Source organism: Oncorhynchus mykiss, chromosome 6 (assembly GCF_013265735.2).
Source record: "Oncorhynchus mykiss isolate Arlee chromosome 6, USDA_OmykA_1.1, whole genome shotgun sequence".
NCBI lineage: Eukaryota > Metazoa > Chordata > Actinopteri > Salmoniformes > Salmonidae > Oncorhynchus > Oncorhynchus mykiss.
In genome coordinates this window covers 59,564,334-59,579,407 of record NC_048570.1, presented here as the reverse complement: position 1 = coordinate 59,579,407, position 15,074 = coordinate 59,564,334, and the positions used below count along the sequence as shown (strand labels likewise).

At 46.0% G+C, this 15,074-nt stretch overlaps 1 protein-coding gene across 5 annotated transcripts in view; it reads left to right on the top strand.

The window, feature by feature from the left end:
* The window catches only part of znf536 (zinc finger protein 536), a 191,302-nt gene that overhangs the window by 118,986 nt on the left and 57,242 nt on the right, over nt 1–15,074 (top strand). For 4 of the 5 annotated variants that reach the window (XM_036980615.1, XM_036980613.1, XM_036980614.1 and 1 more), the window contains 2 exons: nt 6,829–6,996; nt 12,365–13,990. In XM_036980615.1, the coding sequence (XP_036836510.1) occupies nt 6,829–6,996; nt 12,365–13,990 (1,794 nt within the window). The remainder of the gene's footprint in view (nt 1–6,828; nt 6,997–12,364; nt 13,991–15,074) is intronic. The other variant, XM_036980616.1, reaches the window with a different exon arrangement.

Below are 15,074 nucleotides of genomic sequence, written 5' to 3'. Positions count from 1 at the left end.
GGTACAGGGCATGCATGCAGCATTGTTACAGTGGACTGTAAATACGTTATATGCTGTCTTCCCGGAACACGCTGTTGTATTACCAAGTGGTTTCATTTACCACGATTGTAGGATAGCAATTGTTCACGTAGGACGTGCTATATTTCCTTTACACAGAGACGTATGAGGTATCAGTGCATCAGTACTGGATATGCTCTCTTATCTCCTGGCCTCTCTTCCTCTCTCACCTTATCGCCCTGCCCCCACCCTCCTCCCCTCCTCCTGTTCATCCTCCTCCGTCTGGATCCATAGAAAGCACGGTGTCCCTGTGAAGACAGGACCTGCTCAGTCTTCACTAATGATAACTACTCACTTCCTGCCAAACAGTGTGCATGATGAATATTTACCCTGATTAATACCCCCTCCCCCAGACCCTCCTCCTGGCCATTGTGTCCTAAAAGACGCCCGCCTCAATAAGTCCCTTTAGCCCAGTGAAATGTCCCTGTCCTCCCTTGCTCCCCTCGTGCGGACGGACAGACAGCGGCGTCCGGGGTGTGACGTCTCCGTCCCACTTCGTCCCTCTGTCCTGCCTTCTCTCCCTGGAGCTGTGATCATCCTGCAGAATGATAACGTTAGTGAGACCTCAGTGCTTCTTTAGCTGTGACTGGGTCTTTTTTTCCAACGCTCTTTGAAGCCTAGAAACAGACTTGAGAAGAGAAAACAAAGATGGGGCCCGTGCCAGGCAGAAACTTATGCCACCATTGCTGTTCCCCTAGCTCGGCAGAGGCATCGCCTTTACAGAGGGAGCGATGCACCTTCTGTCACTGGTAGAGGAGGCAGGGAGAGGGGGAGAGAAGGAGGGAGGGGAGAGCAGAGGGGACGTCCACTGTCGAATGCGTCCTAAACCGCTAGCTTAGCCATCCTCCAAAATGATACCATGACATGAAACATTCTTGATATAAAGAGGTTTAGTGTACAGTATATGTCTGATAAGGTTTTCTGTTGTATCTCCTGTGTGGGCCGGTCCTATAGTTTATGAATGAGATGAATGATTCCTTATGGAGCTCCACATTATTTAATGTGTTGTAGTTCAATAAGGCTGTACAGGTATGGTCTTTGGCATCAGGGAGTTCTGACTCCAGCTTAATTTCAGAGGAATAATCCATAAAATATGGAAATTAAACAGAAAATTGATTAAACATAAATTCCCCCTATCTCTTCATCGATCAAAAATTGGGAACAAATAAGCGAATAAATGTGTGCTACAATACAATTTAGAATTGTCTCCTCTGCCTTCAGCAGGCAGGAAACGGCTCATCTTTCCTCCTCTTTTTTTATTAAGACCAATTGTAGTGAGACCAGTGCTAATAAATATAAATGTTTGTGATTAGCATCTCTGCGGCACAGGTGCATGTTGGTTGCAAGAGGAGGCATGTTCATTCATTTCCAGCGATGATAAGTATAGTGCGCCATAAACACAGAGTCCAAAACGCAGCTCCCTGATAAATGAATGCACAGATTGTTAATGTACCATTGTGTGGCTCAGCCTCGGGGAGCTTACATTTTTTTTAGTTTTTTTTTTAAACTCCTGCCAAATCGGAGCTAGCTTGAGGTGGGGCTTCCCTTTCAAGGTCCAGATTACACACGATGGAGCTTTAAAATGGCTTTATTTTCCCCTTACACATAGGGTCCGGGATTATATCGACAACGCATCCCCCACTGGGCTGCACTACCATGTGCTCTGTAATTTGATTTTCTTTTCAGACTGGTATTTACTGTTGACGCGGGTACTGGTACTAGTACACTGCTGGTCTGTGAGGAGAGACCAGGATGAGAGCAGCGTTTGGTGTTGAAGTGTCTATTTGGCCTTGTGTGCCGTACCCCAGAATGAAGCTGTTCAAATAATTTGGTGAACGGTAGATTTAATCCGCAGTGTTTTTCACAAATTGTTATTATCATAATCATGATTTCATATCTGGTTTAATCTCTCTCGTCAGTCTGTGTGGACTTTGCTGGCTCATATACAGTGCACTGTATGCACATGAGCAACTCACTGCCAAGGCAAAGCCTAATCGTTAATATACTAATCAAATCACTGCTATTTATGTTATATTGACAATGGAAATGAGACAGAATGATTTCTGTTAATATATAAATGAAGGGTTCAGTCACGGCGCTGCTTGGAGCAAGGAAACATGTACCCGGCAGCCGACATAGACAAAAGCAGCCCAAAATAGTTGTTTTTCAGTAGCTGTGAAAATGTTTTATTAGGGGACTGCTGAACACCTGCCTTAAAATGTCGTTTCAACATCTCCCGAATGCCATTTTGCTTAATTGACTTGGAAATGGCCCAAATGTATTGCTGAATGCGGTCTAATTAATATTAATAATAAATGCCATTATTAACATCAAAGAACATCTGGTGCCCCTGTTTACCCGCGTGCCTTATATGTAGCACATTTTGCGGCTGTTTCATCTCACAAACATCATGGGGTAAACACTTTCTGAATTTCTTATTAATTGTGTTTTATTTCATTTTGTTACGCAGGGTTACCGATAGCACCCTCTGCCCAAGTGTTAGTGGGTTCATCTCGTGTGCCTGTGGTCTTTTCCTGGTCTGAAGCTGGTTGCCGTGATACCTTAGAGGGTTCTGGGCTCCCCGTGTACTCGCATTCCCTCCCCCCCAAAAAAAGTGCTTTCACTAGCATCTGCGTAGTTGTCTGCATTAGGAGTTTTGTGCCCATAAATCACACACTAAATAACTTTAATCAAAAATGTTCATTAAGTAGTCCTTGTCAGGTAGTAAAAGCAGGGATAATGCAGTGGTGTTTAATGATAATTGGTGTTTGGTTAATAAATTCGACGAGTTCAGATGACTTTCTAGCAGTGGCTAGAATGCTAGCCTCAGCAGTGTAACTAAACCTCAAATTGATTAACTCGCATGAACCAGCCGTTCACAAAGATGGCACCCGTCCAAATAAAGAAAGAGAACAGAGGATCAGCCGGATGGTGTTGTGTTGCTCCGGCGTAAGGAAATCAACTCCCCCCGGGCGCATTTTTAAAAGCCTAATGCCTTTCAAATGATGTCATCACATTTTACTTGCTCTCTCTTTTTTTTGTTGAAATCCACACGTTTCCTTACCGTTGACAGTAGTTACATAGAGGGAGAAGGACACTGGCTTTGACAGAACACAAGAGGCATTAGAATAATGGAGAGAGAGGGAGACATCTTGTGTTTTTTATGACACAATTTTTATATATTTTCTGTTGTTGTTGTATGAAAGTGATATCGCTGTAATCAAAACCACGGAACAATTTAGCCTGGAAGTGTGATTGAAAGAGCACCATTAAGGAAGAGGCTTTTTCCCTTCAGTTATTCCTTTGTTGTTGTTGCTTTCTCCATTAATGGGAACAGGGTGTGGTCCGTCTGGAGGACAGACACACAGACACGCACACGCACACACACGCGCACACACACGCCCAAACAGGTACGGGTGTTGTATGTGTCGGTGGGCTCCTGTGGCACTTCCCCCTTAGTGGTTGAGGAGTTTTTTTTTTTATTGTGACACTAGCCGAGCTCCTGGTGTCAGAGCTGTAGTGCAGCAGACAGCAGCCAGAATGACTGATACTCATCCTCCTCCCAGATGGCCTGTACAACTCTGCTCCAATCTGATCTCAGCCCTTTGTTCTGTTCTGTTCCATTACATTTGGATGAGCCCAATAAAATCAGAGCTGGTCTCAAATCAGAAAGTCTGAATTATGTATGCGTGTGTGTGTGATATTATTCCACTGCAACAGAGCCTGGATGTGTCAGTTTGTATGTAACTGGAAAAGCAGTGCGTGTTCGGGATAAGAGTACAGTGTGTTAGATTAGCGAAGGAAAAATAACAAGCTACACAATTGCAGTTTTCAGTGTGCAGTAAGAGAAGTACAGTAACACTAGGGATGTTTAATTCAATGGTGTCATTTTATTTATGAGCCAAAGGTGCGTGTTAAAATCAATAGCAGTTGTCAAAATGACATCGATCACTAAGACATGACAACGGTGAAAGCGTCTGACCATATCCACGTAAGGCTTTTCGCTCACCTCTGGGTAATATTAACTTGAACTAAGCCAACTTAACGCATTACACATATACAACACTGGCTGTGGCCTAACGGTACACCAACAGTGTGTGCACTCTAGTAGTCTCTGAGAGATGATGGCAGCAGGATTTAACAGGGTAATGGATGAAGCCAGTGGCTTGCCTGTGACAATCAATTGTAATGTTGTGTCTCTTACAGATTTTTCCTTTGCATAAAAAGGAGCAAAGCAATGGAAAATCAATACATGGAGAATAGTTATAGGTGGCGAGTTATCGAGAATCTCTCTGTCCCAGACTCGCTCCTCCTGGAAGACGTCGTGTAATATATGAGGTGACCTTCAAATGTCATAAATGTGTTGTGCAATAAACTGTCAATATTTGTGGTTATACGGCGCAGGATGACTTTTACAGTAATTGGAACAGCCCTATTAAAAGCTTGGGATCAGTCAGCTGATTAAGGACAACCACGCTGGGGGACTCTCTCTCTCCCTCTCTCTCTCTCTCTCTCTCTCTCTCTCTCTCTCTCTCTCTCTCTCTCTCTCTCTCTCCCTCTCCCTCTCATCCATACACTACATGAACGGATACATTGAAGTTTTGATGTGTGTGTGCGTGTGTGCGGGCGTGCTCGTGTATTTGTTTGCGTGCGAGTATATAGCGATTGGAACATTTCTTATTGAAGGACTGTTAAATGCTGGCAGAGCATCCTCTCCCTGGTACAGGATCACTATTAACCCTGCCACACAGAGGGCCGGAGGATGAGGCTGGCCATAAGCTGTGTTTTTAGGGGTTTAATTCAACTCCATCTGGGGTGGACAGGTGGACCTGTATTTGCTACATGAGAGGAGGACACATTGCCAAGAGGGGATATGTCAAGTGGTGTAAAATGTGTTTGTGGAGAATTTGGTTACAGTACGGTATGTGTACAGATGTAGGATCTCAAGGCTCTGCACACGTCGTGCCGAATGGGGATCTAGCGTTCGTCTGTCGATCGTCTGTGCGCTGTGCTTTAGGGACCAGCAGCTGGAGACTTCTGACTGGCGGCATTTCTCACGTGATCCTACATGTACAATCGGTGTGCAAATGACGCTCCGAGGTGCTAAGTCCAGAAAATGTTGTTTCTGAGCCCTTAATTTGAGCCAGTTTCCTACAGCGGGAAAATAATCCTGCAGCAACAGGAAATGTGACCTATTATGTGGATTATAATTCATGCACATTTTTGAAGCAGTTGATACATTTTTCGTAAGGGAAAAGTGGAAACGACAAACTTTAGAAGCCTTTTCTTAAACCTCAATACACTACAAGTTTAAAAGTTCCTGCGCTACGGGGAAAGTTCTCCTGCAACAAGGTGATCAAATTCAGATCCCACGTCTGTATATGGATATGGAGTATTGATTTAAAAAAACCTTGTGTCTGTCTATGCATTGGTTCGGAGAGAGGGTGGGTTTGGAAAGGTCACATGCGGATCAGAATTGGGTGTACAGTATGAACGGGGCCATGGTTATTACAGGTAAGGCTATGTAAACTGTTCAACACTGGTATGCCTGTTGCCTTGGGGGTCACATCCACACAAATACAATAGTACACTGTACGTTGGCAGTGTGGGTGTAGAATCATGTGATCAGTGCCAGCAGTAGGAGGACTTGCTGACTTCAGTTTGGCTTCTCTTGAAACCTTATTTGACTCTTAAAGAGGGTGGACTGGGGTGGGGAAGAAAATAAAAGATTTGGCTACTGGAAGAAATGCTTTTGATTGTGTGGCATGGTTGCCTTAGTGGGCTGCTCCATTCAGATGATCTCTCTCCCCACACGCATACCATGTCATGAGCCGGACTCGGGAAAGAAAACAAAGAAACATCAGCAGCAGATGTGGGGGGGGGGGTGGAGCCATAAACAGAGTAATTTATCTTACTGTGAACTGGTACTTCTTCCTGCTTACCCATGATGCAAAAGGGTATGTGGTTAACAAGGTTATTATGTTGGCATTGGGCTCTGGCGTTCACTCCACCTCATCGGTCATTCTGCTTGACTAGAGTGTAGCTTTCATAACACATCAGAGCTTGCAAGGACTTCTTGAGAAACCGTCTACACAGTTAGCTGGTCATGTAATGAGGTCATGACCCATATGAACGTGTGAGATAACATCCTCACCTTATGACTGTGCTGCCGTCAACTCTTTTCAAATCTATTTCAGTTCCTCCTGAGATTCGGGTGATTGTGTGGAGAGCAGTTGTTGGTCTCCACACGTCTCTGCAGTATTAGTGGCAGTTCAAGCAGGGCGGGGTCACTCTTATCACCCTCTTGCATCTCTGACAGAAGCGACGCTACCTGTCAAAATCAGGGCGCTACGGAGACGCGTTAGCCCACTGCTGACAGAGCCGTTTCTTTCCTTGTATTGTTCATTTCAACACAATCCGCCATATGCTACCAGAAGATGAGGATAGCGGGGATGAAACATTCTGACGGGAGTGGGAGAGTGTGGAGGGGGTCGGCCCGGTGTTTCTAAAGGAGCCTGAAAGCTTATGAACTGTCAGCGTTCTGTCAGCTTGAAAATGGGGGGGGGGGGGGGGGGCAGGAATAGTGGCAAAACGTGAACCCATTGATGTGTTTTACTTTGTGTGGTGTTAGCAGATTTGGATGGAAAAGGAGGACAAAGCCAAAGTGAAAGTGTGTTTTCTGACATGGTTGATGGTTTGACGTGACACTCACCGCTCCTCCCTTGTGTGTGTCTGTGTGTGTCTGTGTGTGTCTCTCTCTTGTTGCTCCAGATGTCGGGGATGACCTGGGGAAGACGGCGGGGAGTGTTCAGCAGGCCCCCTCCCAGCACAGGGACAGGAGCCTGGGCTCGGCCATCAAGGACTGCCCCTACTGTGGGAAGACCTTCCGCACCTCCCACCACCTCAAGGTCCACCTGAGGATACACACAGGTCAGTGGAGTGAGTTCCCCTTGGATATTACTGCTACCACCGTTTTCCCTTCTGCCCCCCCCCCGCTCTCTGCCTACGACTCGAGTCGACCCCATTTGGCTGCGTTCGATACCGTCGGCGAGGGCAGTTATTCAAAGCACACAGCTGCTTCCTGGAAATATGCTGTAGTTAGTGGGACAATGGCATTCAGTGGTTCACTGCAGCCACTGTTCTAATCTCAGCCATATCTAGCAAACGAGTGTCAAAATATATCTCTACCTGGATGACCTTCTGTGTTAGCTGCTGGGAGGTAGAGGTGGTCCCATTGAGAGTAATGGTGTGGACACGGTGTCCACTGGCCAGTGCCAGAGCAGGTTGTCATACCTCACTACACTGCAAGGTAGAAACGCCCCAGTAAATATCCAGGCTAATGTCACATGTAGGCCGATTCTAAGGTCGCCTTAGATCAAGGACATCGGCTCAGCTAATTGTCCAAACAGGCTACTCTAACATCCTACGTGCTGCGTATGCTACAGCATGTGTTCCACACTATGTTTCTGCATTGAGTGTGTTTTTTTGTTGTTGCGTACCTTGTAGCTTTGGAGTACTGCTTGGAATGTAGCTTAGAGTGCTGTACTGGACCACCTGTGAAAATCCATGGCGTGGTGCTATATGAGTCAGCCCATATCAGACACAAAAGAGCATGAAACGAGTGTTTAACATTTCTTTCAGTTTAGCATTTCTTTCTAATTACTTGGCTGAGGGGAGAGCTTGAGTGTACGCCCTAGTGACAGTCTACTACACGATGCTACAATACCTCTTCATTCTTTCTCCCTTTCTCAGATTAGGCCTGGGAATGACTAAGTACATACTGTATACTCATGGAGACCTCATGGTATTTAGCACTTCATTTCTTATCAGCCCCTGTTCTTGTTCTACATTTAACTGTGAATGCTGTGAGTCTGATGCCCTGACCTCTGTATCTGAAGACACCATTTTACAGTCCCCCCCCCCCCCCCCCCCCCCCCCCCCCCCCCCAAAAAAAAAAATGTAATCCTTAAGTGCCAGTAAAGGCATGGCTCAAGCCTTCAGAACTTAAAATGGAAATCTCTTGCAGCTGAGGAAATCAATGCTTGCTTTTTTTCCCTCTCTTTTTTTCCACCATGCACTTAAAAAGAGAGAAGGGAGACCACCCAAACTGTGCCCCCCCCCACGCCCCCTTTAATAAGGACCAAATACCTCTGGTCTGGAGGGGAATTAAGGAGCCAGCGTAGCTCGTAGTTAGGCGTAGCGCAGGAGCACTTGTGCACTACCATAATTAGGATCTTTGTGTAAAATAGCACATCCAGGTCAACGAGAGGAGCCTCAACCCTGATTCTGCAGACCTCTCTGAATACCTCGCCGTCAGGAGAGGAGGGGCCGGGGACAGGGGACAGGACGGGGGAGCATGGAAATCTGTTACCTAACAGAGGGGGGGCTGAGTTATGTCCTGCTTTGAGTGGTACAGTAAGGGTCCCCAGAAGGGCCATATTTCAGCAGAGAGGAAACAGAGGCCTCATCTCAGGCCCTCCGTTAACTCACTCAGTGCAGCAGGCCAGGCCAGGCCCTGCGTAAGCACAACTCAACATGGTCACTTCATACACAGAAACCGTCTGATGTATCTACAAGGTGTTGCCCTTTAAATCACTCATACATGATCAGATTGACTTCAGGTTGAAATGATGATGATTACATCAAGGCGATGACTTTTACATCCGATGACGATTCCTCCTTGATGACAAAACAGTGGAACTCTGAGAGGACATGATGCGCCCTTCATTCTAATTCAGTCCGAACAGCACAATGGCATTGCTTACTGAGAGGTGCTCGCATTGTGCAACACAATGTTAGATTAATGACTCGCTAACATTTTGTTGAAAGGAATGAAGTGAATTTAAATTTCTCTAAAAGTTAAAGAGCTAATGTTACAGTATTAATTTCCTCTTGAACAGTGAGTGGGAAAATATCCATTAGTGAAATTAACCACAGTTTTTAGGTAGCTAACATTGTGCAGAATACAGTGTGGGGCCACAGTTAATGAACACTGCAGTGGGTGATATTTCATTATACAAATTAATGCTCACATTTTAATGGGAAAGTCACATAATGAATCTAGGCTTCAGTGACAGCAATTAGAGACACAGATTGTCCCCTTCTGGACAAGGCAGTATTTAGCAGTAAGCAGCTGTGTGTGTAAAAAAAAAAAAGGTCTTTGCTCTTGACAATGGCTACGCATAACTTTAGGGGAAATAACCAGTAGAGATTCCACTCACCTTTAAACGGGGAACAGAGAAAGAGCCAGGCTTTGCCCATGTCACATAACCTTAACCTAACCTTTGCAATCAGAATGAATCAATGGGGACCCGTGATCTTGCTCTCCATTTCTCTCCGTCTCTCCCTCTCTCCATTTCTTTCTCACCCTCTCTCCATCTATCTGCCTCCCGCGCTCTCTCTCTCTCTCTCTCCCCTGTTATTTCCCTTTCTCGTTGACGGACAGGTTTAATACGAACATTCCCGAACCCCTCTTCCAAACTAGTACCTCTTTGCATGTAACAACACTACTGTTTATGAACACCCATGTGGATGTTTGTTGCTAACCAACAGCCTGGCTTTATTCAATTTAGCATCGACTTAAAGGCGTTTGGATCGGTTCCTTTCCCGGAGGGTTTCCCAGTCCAGCCCGGACAAGACTTGAATAACCGCACTTCTTCCGAGCCGCCTTTCAACGTTACGTAAAAGCCACATGGAAATGTATCTTAAACTGTGTCATATCTATTAACTGTTTTAATTGCCCCTCTGTAGTGGCTCTGGGTGTTTATTCTGAGTGGTTACTATGGAGCTGCGACGAAGCATCCAAATCCAGAGGAAATGTGTTGGAGTCGGGGAACTGTTTAAAGAAGTAGAGCAAAACGACGCTATGTCCCAGCACTGGGAGGATGAACACGCTGATACATTGAAACGTTATAATAGTTGTAATGGAAATCTACTTTTCCTATTGTACTGTGGCAGGTGATCGTTAAATCGTTTGCCCCGGGTATTTTATGAATTTGTGTTTCCATTTTTTGGGGGGAGAAACGTATATTTCTAAACAATGGCAAATGATCATTCCTTTCTCTTGTGCCATGGAGATCTGTTGTGTTCCGCAGAGGTTGTGCTGTTTGCACTGATATCAATTAAAAGTGGATTAACGGGTACATAATGACCTTTAGCAGTAAATTGTGTGTGATGTTGCGAGGCAGGATACAGTATATTCCCCAGATATCACACATGCCCCTGACGAATGATTGAGCAGATGTCTTAGCGAGTCCAAACGGTCCGGAAAGAACACACACACACACACACACACACCACACATTTACGGTATACATTTCCCAGCCATGTGTACATTGATTACTCTTCAAGGTTTGTTTAGATAGGTATCATATGTTCAGTTATATTCCGTAGTGTTGTGGAGGATAAAGGTGTCTGCTAAATGGCATATATTATATTATTATTATATTATATGCAAGTAAACGTAGCTTACCCACTGTAGTTTTTTTGCCTAAACAGTGTACCCACTTTTTGTGGAAAAATGTATTAAAAGTATAGGAAGCGTTACTTTATTCACCATGATCAGTGATCAGAGTTTAACCACCTATTTGTTTACAGTACCATTACCTCACTGGTTACATTCAGATGTCTGTTGCCCAAGGTTAATCACGTCTTCTTATGCTGTTTAATATTTGGTGGTGTTGATGCCCATTTCCATCGTTAACAAGAAAAAAAACAGACCACTCGAATTTCACTCTAATTTTGGGCCTAGAATATAATTTTGTCCAGTTAAAGGAATTGAGAATGATCATTTGCATCGGGGACGTTTCCTTATTAAATCAGCCCAAGCCCCTGTTATCCTGCTTAGAGGATAAGCACTTATTGGGTTAAAAGCTCATCTCGCATGGTTTATTTTAAATATACGCTTCAAACTCGCTCTTGTGTAAAAGAAAATAACACGGTACTCTCTCTCTCTCTCTCTCTCTCTCTCTCTCTCTCTCTCTCTCTCTCCCCCTCCCTCCCTTCCCCTCTCTAATTTTCTTTCTCTCTCTCTGGTATCAATATTGTATTGAGTTTGTATTTGTGGCCCTTTATTTGAGAACTGTGCAGTAGGTCTGCAGATCCTGCAGTCTTTTTCTTTCTGGAATGGTGCCCTCCAAATAATGATAAATTACTTGAGCAGTATGCCATTTGCTAATTATATCCATGATTTACTACAGAGCGAGACTTAAATCATTCAATTCAGTCTTGCGTAACAATGCAACAACAAACAAAACAAAAAAACGGGGGGAAAATGGTTTCCATGTGTACAATCTACACATGGTATAGCTATATACTGTATATATATATACACACACACACACACAGTACTTGACAAACATGATTTTATTCGGGACTATTTCCAACCACCCTTGCTCTTCACATATTTAGCTGTGACTTGTTCAAAAGAAATGCCAGGCACATTACTATGTCTAAAAGTCAAGCTTAGCATTTCTGCTTATGGTTTTTTTCAAATATATTGTAATTGCTAACAGGATGCATTTAATGTTCAGATAATGTTCGTAATTTATCTCTCCAAAGGCAAAGGAGATCCACTTTTCTGGCAAAAATCATGATTGCATTTTACCTTGCAAGAATATGTATGAATATTTGTGTTCACAGTGTTTTTATGTTGTAACTGCATTGGAAGTCAAATTATGCAACTACCACTATACTACTACCGTGATGTACAGACAAATCTTTTCCATATGTACATTCTTGCTCATTTGTTGTCAGTTAAAGTCTGTTTTAGTTTCATATGAAGGGACTAGATCTTCCACTATTTGGTCCAAATAGCCATAGAGCCATTCAACTGGGACGGAATGGAGCGCTTCTTCTCTGTGAATGGTGATTTATGATAAACTGCAAATAGAGAACATCCTAGAAATCACTGTCTCATCGCCAAGGCAGAGGCCTGTCAGCGAACAAGGCCAAGAGAGAGAGACCCACCAACAACCCCCCCCCCCCCCCATGCAAACAGAGATTACATCGAGACAGTTGTGTTGTCAGTTGAAAATATTATCTCTCGTGGTGGACTGAAAGCAACATATGGTGAAATGGTTTTTATTGTGTTGACATGAGTGATGGCTCACTTGGCGGAGCTGGATCGAGCTGGATCGACCCGTATTCAGATGCCAATCCCCGAATGGAGCTGAGGAGGTGTTTGCTGAATGCAGAATTCTGTTGAATGTTGGTTATCACTGAGATCATTGTGTTGGCTTCCTCTCTTATTCATGTCCTGTCTCTCTCTATTTTTCTCACTCTATCTATCTATCTATCTTTCTTACAGGAGAGAAACCCTACAGGTGCCCTCACTGCGACTATGCAGGCACCCAGTCTGCCTCACTGAAGTACCACCTGGAGCGCCACCACCGTGAGCGGCAGAATGGCGGCGGCCCCTCCTCCGGACATGCCCCTCTCTCTGAGCACAAGGAAGAGCACGGCAAGGGTGGCGTTTTCGCCCGCCCTGATGTCCTCCGCGGTGTCTTCAAGGGCATGCCCTCCAGCCTGGACTTCAGAGGGGGACCGTTGCACCCCCACCAGTGGGCCCCTCCCGGTATGTTGTCCCCCAGGGAGCGTGAGAGGGACAGAGAACGAGAACGTAATGGCCTGGGATCTGACACTCTCTCTGAAAGCATGAAGAGCCCAGAGGGCCCCTCCGCCGCAGACGTCCCAGCCAGCTTCAGAGACCTAGGTCGGGCGTACCAGAGCATGGTGGGAAACGGTGTCAACTTCCAGGGCTCCCTGCAGGCCTTCATGGACAGCTTTGTCCTCAGCTCCCTGAAGAAGGAGAAGGAGATGAGAGAGAGCCACCTGCAGTCCCAGCATTACTTTGAGAGTGGTGAGCCCAAAGCCAAGAGGGCTGATACTGGTGAGGAAAAGGCTGAGGCCAAGCCTTCAACGGGCAAGCCTGGGTCCCAGTACGAGCCTCTGGACCTGTCTGTCAATGTCAAACCTGAAACAGGCTCTCTGCCTGGCTCCTCTGTCACCTTCCAGGACAACGTGGCGTGGCATGGCTGCCTCTTCTGCTCCTTCACCACTGCCTCTGTCGAGCTGATGGCCCTACACCTGCAGGCCAACCACCTAGGCAAGGCCAAGCAATGCAAGGAGGGCAAGGAGCACCAGGGAGAGCCCTCCCACTTCCTCAAGGCCAGCATGGGCCCAGCCCACCTCCATGACAGAGACAATGACAGAGAGGGGGAGAAGAGCCAGTCAGCCTGGTCCAACCACATGGAGCCCCACGCCAGCATGGGAGCCTTCCAGAGTGACTTCTATAAGCAGTATGGAGGCATGTATGATGGCTCCCCAAGGACCCCGGGCCTCCAGGGGTTTGGAGCAACATGCCCTGACCCAGCCCTGGAGCAGCAGAGCCAGGCCAGAGAAACAGCTGGGGATGAGCTCTCAGACAAGGCCTCCTGCGGGGAGCTGGAGGACCAGGCACAGTCTGAGGATGATGAAGGCAGGGATGGAGAGCGCTGCCACAGCACCGAGTCCTCCTCCGCCCAACCAGGGAGACAGCGACCCCACTCTGACGACGAGGAGGAAGAGGAGGAAGAGGACGGGATGGAGGGGGAAGATGAGGACAGTGCCACCTATCAGATGCCGAAGCAGACGCAGGCCGTGTCCCCGGCTAGAGAGGCCCAACGACCAAGGGCCTCCTTGGGCCCTGGGGCCCCTTTCCCTCCCCAGTTCCAGCCTCAGCCGCCCCTGGAGAAGCAGTGGCAGCAGGGCTTGGGTCTCCTTTCATCTCCTGGTGGTTCCCCGGGGCTGCTGAAGCCGGAACATGCCCATCTCGAGCAGCAGATGAACATGCTGTCCGTCCTGAGGGCCTACAGCTCGGAGAACCTCGCAGCGTTCAACGGCCTTGGAAGCGGCTCAAACAGCGGCGTCGGCATCAAGAGACCAGACGCACCCAGTAAGTGAGCCTGACCCTGCCGCATGGCACCGCCTTTCATCTTATTGTCCCTACGTCCACAAACACACAAACAATGCACGCACACGCAAACACACACACACACACACAGAAACACATTCAATCTTGTGTTTACCTACACTCTCTAACACTACGATGTGTACATTTGCCGACATCACGTTTCATGCACACACAGCATCACACACAGCATCACACACACACACACACGTAACTTTGTCCTGAGATTCACAATGAAACTCACACAAAGAAAACGAGATTTGCTCTAAAGTGATTTCAACCTTATTTCAAGCAAGTTTAGAAGCTATTGGAGTGGCGAGTAGCAACAGATTAATCTTTATTACACGTTTATATTAGGGAGACAGTAGTGTCTTCTCTCCCTCCATCCCGGGGAAGGGAATAATCCTGTCTCCCTAAGAGCAGGACCTCAGCTCCCATGTCATCTCAAGCACACGGCGGTTAACTATCTTCGCTCTCATAAAGCCCTCTCCCAAAAGCCCATTACTTTATAAGACCCAAAGATCTATGGGCCTGTGAAAAATGAACTGTCAGCTTTCATGATTCTGTTAAGGTTACAGGCGCTCCTTGAGACTGCTGTTTTTCGGAGTGCCTTTGTTTTTGCAGTTTCGGTGCTAAAAATCTTAGGGAAAAGGAATCTTCAAGTTGAGCTCATAGCTCAGCACTGGGCCAGCCAGTGTAGTTGTACGTAGTAGGAAATGTGAACGACACACTTTAGTCCAGAATTCAACTAGCCATATCTGGAGGATTCCATCATTGAATATGTCTCTCACTCGCCTCTCATTTTAAATGACAACATAAATATTAAATATTGCATTTCTTGAATATACTGTAATATTCATTAAATGTCACACACATACGTTATCCGAGGCGGGTTCTCTAGCAACCTGAATTCATTTAGTGTTAAGGCTGATACCACTGCTCATATTCTACAAATATCGAATGGCAAGACAGATATGTTATTTTGTTAGATAAACAATCCCTCTGCAAATTGATTTAGGATTAACAGACAAAAAATAGGCCTATTTTCATTAGGTTTCGACATGCTGCA